Here is a 12,975-nt window from a genome sequence, read left to right on the forward strand (position 1 = left end):
TGTGATTAGTAATATAATCTGAAGATTGGCTATTCTCTGTTATTTAACGATTATTTATCAAGGCTAATTATCGGAAATCAAGCTAGTACTAAGAGAGAAGGCTGGAATGATCTGGCCAATGTGTTTTTAAGCTGGTTTAATAAAGCAGGAACTGTACAAAGCTAAATATACAAAAACCTAGAAAGAGAAGTGATATAAATATTACTTCAAATTTTTAGTTTCAAACCACAAAGATAGGCAGAAGTTTACTTGAAACTACAGTCTTCTAAATATAACTTACAGTCAGTAGTACTTAACTATGATTTAGAACTTAAGCCATAGCAAGTCAGGGAGTATATATAAATAGGAGAATTTTAAATGAAATTGGATTCTGAAACAAAAGGATTTTATAGCACATACAACATAGCTGAAACAAGTCATAGTCATTTGAGGAAAAAAGGGCATTATATATTTTGTCTATTTAAAATATTATTTTGTAAAATATTAATATTTTTGCCAATCAGTACTTTACACTTAAGCTTCATTTAAGTGCAAATACAGTACTTCAGTATATTTTTAATATTAAAAAATATTTATTGAGTTTACCTTAAATTCTTTAGAACAAAAGGCTGGGCAAATGAAAATTTACTACTTATTCTTTTCACTTCATAGTTGAAATAAATTTTTTCATGCGTTTCTATTTCTCAATTATAAATATAATTTGTAGATTTTTTTCATCTTATTAATGATGTAAGCTAAATGTATATAACTCAAAGTGCAATCTTAGTAAGAAGCTACGTCTGTAGCTTGATGCTTGATTGTTGTTTGCTCAAAAACAGTAAGATAACAAATGACATCAGAAGGAAAATTGAAGTGTTTTTAAAACATAGAATGATACTAGTCACATTGTTGAATCATTTATCTTTTTATTTTTCTAATGCAAAATGTATTTCACAAAATCTCTAAAGTGCAAATGAGTGCATGAAAAGGAAGAGGATAAAGTACATTTGTGAAGTCGAAGATATTTACGTGGCTGAAAAAAATAGCCAAGTGTTTAACAAAAAGTAGAAGTCCTATGTTCTAATCTTCCTGAACCTCCTTCCGACTTTCTGGAAGGAACCACTTTAACTGTTTCTATATTTAAATTCTAAGGTGAATGCCCAGAGTTTCCTAACTATATGCTATGCTGCTATTTTTACATGAGAATCTAACCCATTTGCTCCATATGATACCATTTTAATGACACCTAATATGACACCATTTTAAACTGATCTCTTGGATACCTTTATAACTTTCTAGATGTTTAATGTAGAACTATATTACTGGACTCACCAACTATGGACAATGTCCCTTGATTCTCAACTTTGTAAGTTCAGGTTATCCTAAAGTTATCTCCCTTCTCTTCTGTTCAGACACTTACATTGTAAGGGTTGATAACATTGTGCTATGTAATAAAATGTTAAGTCTTCTGTGCTTGTCTGCAGTAGTGGTAGTAATAGAAAGCACTCACATAGTTCCTGCTTTGTGCCTGGCCACATTACATGTACATGTTATTTATAATGCACACACATATACAGACATAGGTACTTTACATATATTAAGCTTTTGTAATCATTAGGCTCACTTTGTGGTATAGGTAATATTGTGGTAATATTATGGTCCTCATTTTACTGACAAGAAAATTTAAGGCACTTAGCAAGTGGTGGAGCTGAGTAGATTAGTTTCCAAAAGTTGAAAATCAGTGAATATTGTTTATTGTTATCACTAGGTAGAATGTTTGTTTGCAGCTAAAATGTTAGATTTTCTTTCTTGCACAGCCATATATTTTTGTAGCTTTTGGTTTTCTTTATTGCTGCCTGTTTTTGTGTAAAATATTTCAAATTCTCTCTCTTCCTAATGACAGCCTATAGGGGCCCTTATAAGATTCTCCAGTTTTCTTAAAACAGTGTGACCTCTCCCACCTCATCCTTTTTGGAGGTGATTATTTATGTGATTTGAGCACTATAAATTTTTATGACTTCAAAATTTGAAAACATTTAATGTGAGATGAGAAGTATCTTGCAGTTGTCTGATACCCTTTGAAATAATTGGAAGCATCATGTGCTCTGCCAGGGCATTATAGGAGAGGCTGATTTTTCTCAGTATCACAAGAGCCCTCTGAACACAACTCTACTAATAAGTTTATCAACTTAAAAATATTTATTTAGTACCAAAAGACTCAAAGTTTAACCCATTTGAAATGTATACAAGAAGAGCCTCTGATTTTAAAATAAATTACAGTTGCCTCTCAGTATTCATGGGGGATTGGTGGGTTCCAGGACCCTCTCAGTTGCCAAAATCTATGGATCCTCAAATCCCTTGTACAAAATGGCATAGTATTTGCATATAATTTATGCACATCCTCCTGTATGCCTTAAATCATTTCTAGATTTGTTATACTACTCAACACAATGTAAGTGCTATGTAAATAGTTGTTATACTGTATTTTAAAATTGTGCATTATTTTGAGTTTTTCCCCAAATATTTTCTTTTCTTTGGAGATGGTCTTGCTCTGTTGCTCAGGCTGGAGTGCAGTGACCTCCTAGGCACAAGTGATCCTCCTGCCTCACCCCTCGTGAGTAGCTGTGGAACTACAGGCATGCACCACCACCACACTCAGCTAGTTTTTTTTTTTTTAATTTTATTTTAGTAGAGATGAAGTCTCACTATATTGCCCAGGCTGGTCTCAAACTCCTGAGCTCAATATCCACCCGCCTTAGCCTCCTGAGTAGCTGGGACTACAAGCACATGCCACCACGCCTGGCTAATTTTTTTTTTTTAAATGTAGAGATAGGGTCTCACCGTGTTGCCCAGGCTGGTCTCAAACCCCTGGGCTCAAGTGATCCTCCTTCCTTGGCCTCCCTAAATGCAGGGATTACAGGTATGAGCCACTGTACCTGGCCTTTTCCTGAATATTCTTGGTCCGTGGTTGGTTGAATCTGTGGATACAGAACCCTTGGATATGGGGGGCCAGGGGGGCCCATTGCATTTTTTAATCACCTACCAAAAAATAATATTTTACCCCCTCTACTGGAAATAAATAGAACTTCATTCGTATGGTTCTGCCTAGACAACAGGCATATTTTTGATGATGTTCTCTTACAGTCATTGAGCCTCTCCCCCATTCTGTATCTTCTTTCATTTCTGGCCCAGGTTATATTGGCAAGATTGACAGCTGATTTTGAAACCCACTGACTTTACAAGTGTAAATAAAAATGTAGTGGTTAAGACTATAAAAATATAGTGGTGGTGCATGCCCGTAGTCCCACAGCTACTTGCAAGGGGTGAGGAAGGAGGATCACTTGAGCCTAGAAGGTCACTGCACTCCAGCCTGAGCAACAGAGCAAGACCATCTCCAAAGAAAAGAAGTCAGACTAACTGGGGGCTTGAATGTCAGTTTTATCACTAATTATATATGTGTCTTTGGGCACATTGATATTCGTACCTCAGTTTCCTCACTTATAAATTGGGGCTAATAATAGCTATTTCGCAAGATTGTTGAGTTAATAATGATAAAACTTCTACATCAGTCTGGATTAGTAAGCATTCATTAAGCTATTACCGCTGCCACCACTGTCACCATCATTGTCACCATCACTGTCCCACATTGCTACCAGATGACCTTCCTAAAGTGATTAGTTAATATTGATCTCCTCTTTCAAGTTTTCAGGTGGGTTTCTTTTGTTTCCCAGATGTCACTACTCCCAGATGTCACTACTCTTTGCGGCTGCTATTAAGGCCTGTCTTTCCTAATAAATAATTGTCAGAATTCATAGTCAGGTATGGCTGAGGGGAATCTTTTGTTATTCTCTCGAATCTTTCCTTGAACGGTCAGCATCATCTTTTGCTCTTTCATGTTATGTGTTGGTTCTTGCTTAACTGTTAGGATGATTGCTGTATCTTTTGTCATTAGTGCAAAATCCAGACTTATCTGTATTTCTGTAAGTGTGGTTATATCTATATTGGTTATTTTACAGATCTGGGTAAATTGTGGAATTTAAGGATGTAATTCTTTAGTTTTGTAAAACTGCTGCTCTTCCCTGGTCAGGTCTAGAAATGGCTTTATTATTTTGGATCTGCGAGGATATATTGTAGAGTTCCCTCTAACTTTCTGGTTGAATGTCACCTTAAAAAATGGGAGATTATTCAAAAGTCGAAACAAGTAAAACCTTCCAAAGCGTTGTGTTTCATAACAGGAGACCTTTCTTTTTCTTGAGTGTGTATAAATATTTTTTGTCCTTTTTGTGCACTGGCCACATATATTGTTTTGAACAAAAGACTGTTGCGCTTCTCAAGTGCCATTTCTCTTCCACTTGTGGCATGTTCTTTTAGTCTTCTGCCCATTGACTGAGACATGTTAGATTTTGGGTCTCAGTGGCTTTGTTTAGACTTGATGTTTAAATAGGTTTTGATTCTTTAAAACACATTAATCCTACCAATTGTTAAGGTGTTTTCTGTTTTATAATTTTATTATAACATTAATTTTTAATAAAACATTTACAATATGAACTCATATCTTGCTAAAATTCTATAAAAAGCATCAGCAGTCCATTTTGCTTCACTCTTTCCCTTAGTACATTCTCTCTCTCTTTCTCTGCCAACTGATGGGTTGATTCTTTTGGTATTTAAGTACCTATTTTGACATGTTTCTAAATTGCTGTCTCCTCATTAATCTTATTCCTTTTATGGAAAATCTGAGTTTTTAATTCAAGAAATTTTACATGCAAGAAATTTCACTTCTTTCAGTTAATGTAGTGAAGTAGATTGTAAATTTTCTTTAAGTCAGAATTAACTTGGCAAATTTCTCCTTAGGATTGGAACACTAAACATATATGTCAGGACATTATACAATTATATAATTAAAGCACTGATGTTGGTGAAATTTGTTTCTTTTACTTTCTTCATTATGTTGGGTATTATAATGTTTGCATGTTTTGTGGATCTTTTCCCAGTTTCTCAAAGTGAATACTAAGTTTAGCTTTGTACTTGGTTTCTCTCTTCTCCTTGTACCTCTTCTTTTTTGTTTAAAAAACAAACGCAATAAAGGCTATGAATTTTCCCTGGAGCACGTTTTTCTGTGCCTCCAGAGTTTTTTTTATATGAAGTGCTATTTTCATTGTTTTCTTTTGATTTATTTGTCTTTAATTTATTTATTTTATTTATTTATTTGAGACAGAGTCTTGCTCTATTGCCCAGGCTGGAGTGCAGTGGCGCAATCTTGGCTCACTGAAACCTCCACCTGCCAGGTTTAAGTGATTCTCCTGCCTCAGCCCCCTAAATAGCTTGGATTACAGGTGCTTGCCACCTGGCCCGGCTAATTTTTGTATTTTTAGTCGAGACAGGGTTTCACCATGTTGGCTAAGCTGGTCTTGAACTCCTGACCTCAAGTGATCCACCTGCCTCAGCCTCCCAAAGTGCTGGGATTACAGGTGTGAGCCACTGTGCCTGGCCTAATTTTCTAATTTTCTTGGAGTAGAGTAGCCAATGTAATCTATACAAACATTTTAAAAGGGGTGTTTTAAAGCTTATGTTACCTTATGATTGATTTTTATCAGTGTTCTATGGATACATATAAAACTTCTGAACTTTATTCAAGGATAGCATTAGGAGATACACCTAATGTAAATGACGAGTTAATGGGTGCAGCACACCAACATGGCACATGTATACATATGTAACAAACCTACGCGTTGTGCACGTGTACCCTAGAACTTCAAGTATAAAAAAAAACGAGATAGAAAAATTCTATGTATAATTATTAAATGAGTGTGTGGGTTGTTTTGGTCAATTATACTGTGTCTGTACTCATTGTGTTTTATGAGGTCTGTCAATTTATGACAAAGATATATTGATTTCTCATTTAACTAAGTATTTTTAAATCTTCTTATTAAATACCTTTTGCTTTATATAATTTAGATTTTTACATTTTTTATCCTATTTGGTACTCTCAACGTTGAATTCCACATGATCTGATATTAATCTAGCACTCATACTTTCTTTTGGGGGCATTTAGCTGATATTTCTTTGCCCATTCCATTATTTTAAACTTTTTTCAATCAATTGATTTAAAGTATTTCTTGTAACAGCCTTTATCTGATCTTTGTCTTTTTAGCCCAGTCTGACAGTTTATTTTCCAGAGGGAGAATTCAGTTCTTTCATTTTTATTCTAAGTTATACTTGATCTTATTACTGTCTTTTCACCTTGTTCATTATTCATATTTGTGACTTTTTTCACTTTTCTTAATTTTGCCTATATTTTCAAGTTGATATTCATTTTCCATTTTCCCTTTATGTGACAGTTCTGCACTTTTCCATTTAATAAATGACCACCTTCCTTTCTAATTGCTCATAATCCAATTTTTATTCCACTTTAACATGAAAAAAGATACTAGCATTTTCTATCACCTTGACACCCTAATCATTCTCTTTCATTCCTAAATTTCTGTGGAAATAATTTAGTTGTTTAGGTCCAGATTGTTAGACTTTTCTGTGTCAGGAATTCATGTTGAGGACTTATATTACAGTTTATTTTTCATTTAGATTTAAATCTGTATATTGTGCAAGATACATTTTACCCCTCATTTCTTCCCCTTCCCACACATAAAACGTTTCTGGTTCAGTTACTGTTTGACTAGACTCTTTTCTCAAGTCCTTTCCTTTGGCGGGGACAGTGGTTGATGTGCTATTTGAATTCTTAAATTTTGGCAAATACTTCTTTCGCAACGGACTGTGTGTGTGGGATATTTGGGTTCTACTTCTTTTTCTCCCAGCTGTCTGGATGTTACTGTTCTTTCTTCTAGATTTCAGTATTGCAAATGAGAAGCACAATGTGAGTTTAATTATTATACAGTTTTAAGTAATTACTCTTCTGGATACTTGTCAGGTTTTTTTTTTTCTTTCCCCCCCTTTTTTTTAAGTATAGTGAACTCTGTGAGATTGTAATTCAGCCCTCTCTTTAGTTTATGAAAATTTTTTTCTATATTACTTTAATTATTACTTCTTCTGTCTTTTCTCTTTCCTCCTTCTGGAACTCTTCTTATGGCTGTATGTTAGGTTTCCTTGATCCATTCAAGGCTCTTCTCTTTTCCCATTATGACTTTGATCGCTTTGTATTTTTACTTTGTGCTTTGAAATTTCATTCATTTGATCTTTTATACTGCCAGTTAGCATCGATCTTCTACTTTATCTACTGAATTATTCAGCTTGAGAATATAAATATTTAAATTTTAGTTTTTAATTAAACATTTTTTCTAGAAGTTATTTTTTATACTTCACTTGATTCTCCTTAAGTAGTCATACTGCTTTTGACCTCAATATTTCATCTTTCTCCTCCAGAAAATCTGTTAGATCTGCTTCCTCCTATTTCCTCCCACCCTTAAGTATGTCACTTTTATGTGCATTGGGATTGAGGTTGAGCTGTTAGGGGACTTTAGGCTGTTGTAATTCTATAAGTGATGAAAGGTACAGGCATGTCAACCTGCACAGTAGCAGCAAGCATATTATCTATTTCTTGTTTATACACCTAGAGGATTCTGTGCCTTCCTTCTGATCTCGTTACATTCTGCAGCCATAAGAGCAGACTCTCCTTCTGTATCAAGTGCCTTCTGAGTGCTGGGAAGGCTGGCCATACCTGTGTGTGTGAAACTCTCCTGGAAGCTGGCTGTGGTGGCACGTGCACCTGTTGTCCCAGTTTCTTGGGAGTCCAAGGCAGGAGGATCACTTGAGCCCAGGAATTCCAGGCTGTAGCATGTAGTGATCATGCCTGTGAATAGCCACTGCGTTCCAGCCTGGGCAATACAGCAAGACCCCATCTCTAAAAAAACAAACTCTTTTGGGTCAAGCAGAGCAAATCCTGCACCAGTTATTTTTCTCAAGATGCCCATTAGCTCGTGGCCACATTCTTCAGGCCACTGCTTGCTGCCCCCAGAGCTAACTAGTTCAAGAGACGTAAATGGGGTTAGATTTGGGATTGAAGTGGGAAAAGTAAATCAAATTCAAGGCCTCCCTTGACCCCAGAATTCTGAATTTTAATACTCCATTCGTAGTTTCAGTTAGCAGTAATTGTGCCTCGCATAAACCTCATTGGCTATGATCCTGCCACTGCACAAAGCTATTTGTAGTTTCAGATGGCTTGTCATCCCTCTGTGTTATTCATTGTGTGTTTAATGACATTTTAGAGGAGACTTGTATTTTGGAACCTTACCTTTGACTGTCACGGTTTTTCCTACCCCTACATATGCATAACCTCTTGAACCACACTACAATTTTTAGGAAGTGTCCTTTTAAAAATGCAGTTTGAACAAATAAACTTCTAGGAGAGTTTGTTGGTTTTGATAAGTAAAACTCTTCTGGGAGAGTTTATTTGTCTATATGCAAATTTCATTGAACAAGATATGATTGATCTGAAAATCTTTCACAAGACAGAAGCCAGTTAAAGTAGAACAGAGACCAAAAATAAGAGGGATAGCCAGCGGGAAGAAACAGAAGCCAAGAATCAGCTATGAGTTGTCAGTGGTTCTTAGAAGTAGACTTGGAGATAACATGGAAATTGAAAGCCACATATAATCAGAAAACCTTATTCTGGCCAGTAGTTCTGATTTTTTTCTTAAGCCCTTTACTTGAGTTGCTGACAAGTAGTATTAGAAGAGATTAAACATTAAAGATACCCATTCTGTTCCAAAAAATTAAAACAAGGAAGCATTCAGTGCAATCTGAATAGATGAGAGAAAATATTGTATCCTATAGTCACAGGTTGTAAAGTTAGTGCAAATATATGTATATTTATGTTTAAACAATCATTTGCCTTAAATATTTGAGATTTGAATTATGCACACATGCTCTCTGTGTTAGATTGCTCGATACTCAGTTTGTCCTAATCAGCCTCAGGTGAAGAGAATTTGAATTATACATGTGTAAACTTTACATTGAATGCTAATTAGTCTGTGCTGCTCAGTGGTACTTAATGTTGAGGTTAATGGTTAATTGAAAAATTTAAAAAGCCAGTGACAAGACCCCCATGTATATTATATATATATCAAATATACATATTTATATATAATGTATATATTTACATATAATATATGTAAATATCAGATAGGCTGAAAATCAGTGAAAGCTTTTAATCTGTGTCAGTGACAGTTTAATGTCTGGCTGTGTATCTGAGCCACTGTTTTACATTTATTACATGTACAAACATGGAGACTGGTGACAAGACCCCCATATATATATAATATATAATATATATATAAATATCAGATAGATAGGCTGAAAATCAGTGAAAGCTTTTATTCTGTGTCAGTGACAGTTTAATGTCTGGCTGTGTATCTGAGCTACTGTTTTACATTTATTACATGTACAAACATGGAGACTGGTGACAAGACCCCCATATATATATAAAATATATAATATATATATATAAGTATCAGATAGATAGGCTGAAAATCGGTGAAAGCTTTTATTCTGTGTCAGTGACAATTTAATGTCTGGCTGTGTATCTGAGCCACTGTTTTACATGTATTACATGAACAAACATGGATACTGGTGACAATATATTTGAACTTTGACATTGATCATGGGCCCAGGCCAAAGAAAATGCTACCTTAAAAACTGCTCTCTCTCCTTTTATTTTTTAAATTTTATTTAAGACATTGTTATGGAATGTGTTTGTCCTCTTTTGTTCTCTTAGCTTAAAGATTTTTGAGGTGGTAATTACAAAAAAGGAAAGAACAAGAATGTCTGGGTCACTTGCTTGTACCAAGATTTATTGAGTGGATAAAAAGGTAACAGTAGACATTCAATACCCAGACCAACATGAGAAGTAAAACATTATAAAAAGATATATTTCTAGAGTTTTGTACCTAGCATTATGTGCATGTAATTAAAAAAGGAACTTAACTTTTTTATGACACAAGAAGCTGTGTCAGATACCAGTGTGTACCCTGAATTAAAGAATTCCAGTTTGTTCTAAAGAAGGATTTTAAAAATATATCATGGAAGGATCTATACAGAAGTTTTATTTTCCTTCCTGGTGCAGGAGTGTTGCTGTTTTTTAATACTTAACATTAGAAATATGTTGGTAGGTTAAAAATTGTATGCTTTTGAAACTTATTTACAAAATATGTGTATAATACTTCATATAGGTTGAATATTAAACAGTGATACTTGAGTATTCTAGAGCCATAATTAGAATACTGATTGCAAATTTTCAAAATTCAGTAAGTCAACAAGCCAATTGAAAAAAACTCAAGGATATTAGATTTCAAAATGTTGTTCCTTAATTTGGTTTGTCCATTATACTTTATTTTAATTATTCATAGTATTGCTTAACATGACAGGAAATGTAATAGAATTTATAAAATAATGAAATTTTAGTAATATGAATCCTATCTTTAGAATTTTCCTTTTAAATCTCAGATTATGATGTTTTCTAAGGGATTATCTAATTTAGTGCATAAAAACAAGTCTTTGCTTAGTAACTTCATTCAGTTTAGAATTTTGAAACCACTCCAGAAAATAAATGGAATAATTTTGTTATATGTCATTTTGTTGTTGAGCAAATGAGACAAAAAAAATTTATTAAGAAACCAAAAAATATATTTCTACTAATATAGAACAATAAGTTTTCATTTGGATATTACTTTGTGATGCTTATACATGTACCTATGTATATATTTTTTGTTGTTTTGTTTTTGCATAGACCCAATAAGTAGATTGTTCATTTTAGTGAAAAGCATAGCCCCTGCTTGCTTACTGTCCTGTGTCATGCTAGATATTTAAGGAATATAGGATTGGTTTACATATCATTGGCTTAAGTGGGTGAGTTAGGGTGAAAGATAATAAGCAAGCCTGAAGATGTAAATTCTAGTTGAAAATCTGGACATTTATTTGTCTTTGGTTTCATTAGGAGGTGGAAGTAAGCAAGAAAGAGCTCTTCTTTTAGTATTGATGTGGATTTTTGCATGTCCAAGATCTTCTCTGTTTCTTATTCTTACTATTAATGGTAGAGGTTCACAAATATGGTAAGTATGGACTTAGATTTTGTTCCTAAACAGAAAGATTATATATAGGTTATATATTCTGATATGTTTATATGAGTGGAAAATTGATCATATTTAAAATGAAATAGGCAGCAATTACGTCTTTTCTCATGATCAAAATACAGTAATTGCTAAAGACTTTCTAGTCCATTTGATGGTTAGGTGAAATCTTTGTTCTATTAACTTCCTTTTATTTTTCCTAGTGGGTGAGAGATACAGTTCTTAACTGATGAAATTTTATACAGCATAAAAATAATTGCTTTTTATCTCAAATTGAGAATTACTTTATTTCTTTTGGGGGGGTTTTATGATTCCTTATATTGCAAAGCCATTTGAAATTTAATGTAATCTGACCTTACTATGTGAAGCTGGGCTATTTTTCTGCCTCCTTCTCAATCTTGTTCTATAGCTGGGTGTTGTTCCCCATATACAATCTGTGCTTTGCTCCCTGTTGTTTTAGTTTATTCTGGTCCTTGGTCTCTTAAGTACCTTTCCATTCTTTTCATTCTAGTAATTACCTGTTTATCCTCCAGGACCTAATTCAGATGTTACTTCTTTATGAATTTTTGAATTATTCTTCGCCCCATGCTCCCAACAGAATTAAATAGTTCCCGTCTTTTGGTTGTCAACAACTATCAATCATAGATACGTCATAGTTATTAAGAGTGGGGGCCATGTGTTATTCATCCTTGTATCTTCTAGGACAAGCAGTAGTTAACATTTGTTGAATTGAAATGTTTTAAAACTCCATGCTTCAGATGATTAAGAAAACAGCTTTCCTCATTAAATTATTTGATAATAACCTACTCTCACCTGTTTCTCACATACACTATTCTCACCTGTTATATTGTGGTTTTTGGTTTATATTAAAATATTTTTGGTATTTTAATGATAGCTTGAGAGGAATCAAAGAAGGATCATTTTATGTAGATCTCTTTTGACTCTTCATTGCTATTTAGTTTTGAGAGTTTCATTTTCTTCTCCCCTTTTTGCAGGACCCTAATAGGAGTATTCATACCAGCAGCAGCAGCAGCAGCAGCAGCAGTAGCAGCAGCAGCAGCAGCAGCAGCAGCAGCAGTAGCAGCAGCAGCAGCAGCAGCAGCAGCAGCAGTAGCAGCAGTAGCAGCAGCAGCAGCAGCAGCAGTAGTACCAGTTTTTCAAAGCCTCACAAATTAATGAAGGAGCACAAGGAAAAACCTTCTAAAGACTCCAGAGAACATAAAAGTGCCTTCAAAGAACCTTCCAGGGATCACAACAAATCTTCCAAAGAATCCTCTAAGAAACCCAAAGAAAATAAACCACTGAAAGAAGAGAAAATAGTTCCTAAGATGGCCTTCAAGGAACCTAAACCCATGTCAAAAGAGCCAAAACCAGACAGTAACTTACTCACCATCACCAGTGGACAAGATAAGAAGGCTCCTAGTAAAAGGCCGCCCATTTCAGATTCTGAAGAACTCTCAGCCAAAAAAAGGAAAAAGAGTAGCTCAGAGGCTTTATTTAAAAGTTTTTCTAGCGCACCACCACTGATACTCACTTGTTCTGCTGACAAAAAACAGATAAAAGATAAATCTCATGTCAAGATGGGAAAGGTCAAAATTGAAAGTGAGACATCAGAGAAGAAGAAATCAACGTTACCGCCATTTGATGATATTGTGGATCCCAATGATTCAGATGTGGAGGAGAATATATCCTCTAAATCTGATGTGAGTAGTTCTTACTGGCTTTCTTCCTTTCCCTTATTTTCAGATTTTATTTTGGATAGCTTGGTAATAAAGAATGAGGGAAGAAAATGAATGCTGAGCCATAAAATGGTAGCACAGAGGTAGATCTGGCCTAGAAATGCATTTCCTTAACTAATGGGAAGGAAGAAATGAAGTCATTAAGCAATCTGCAGATTTTTAGGCTGTTATTTAAGTTGTTA

General features: G+C 34.5%; 1 protein-coding gene across 2 annotated transcripts in view; it reads left to right on the forward strand.

Annotated features, from left to right (window-relative positions):
- Positions 1–12,975, forward strand: part of MLLT3 (MLLT3 super elongation complex subunit) — a 277,019-nt gene that overhangs the window by 196,106 nt on the left and 67,938 nt on the right. For both annotated transcript variants that reach the window (XM_019034201.4, XM_019034202.4), the window contains exon 5: positions 12,050–12,757. In XM_019034201.4, coding sequence (XP_018889746.1) covers positions 12,050–12,757 — 708 coding nt within the window. The remainder of the gene's footprint in view (positions 1–12,049; positions 12,758–12,975) is intronic.

This window comes from Gorilla gorilla, chromosome 13 (assembly GCF_029281585.2).
Source record: "Gorilla gorilla gorilla isolate KB3781 chromosome 13, NHGRI_mGorGor1-v2.1_pri, whole genome shotgun sequence".
In the NCBI taxonomy this organism is placed as follows: domain Eukaryota; kingdom Metazoa; phylum Chordata; class Mammalia; order Primates; family Hominidae; genus Gorilla; species Gorilla gorilla.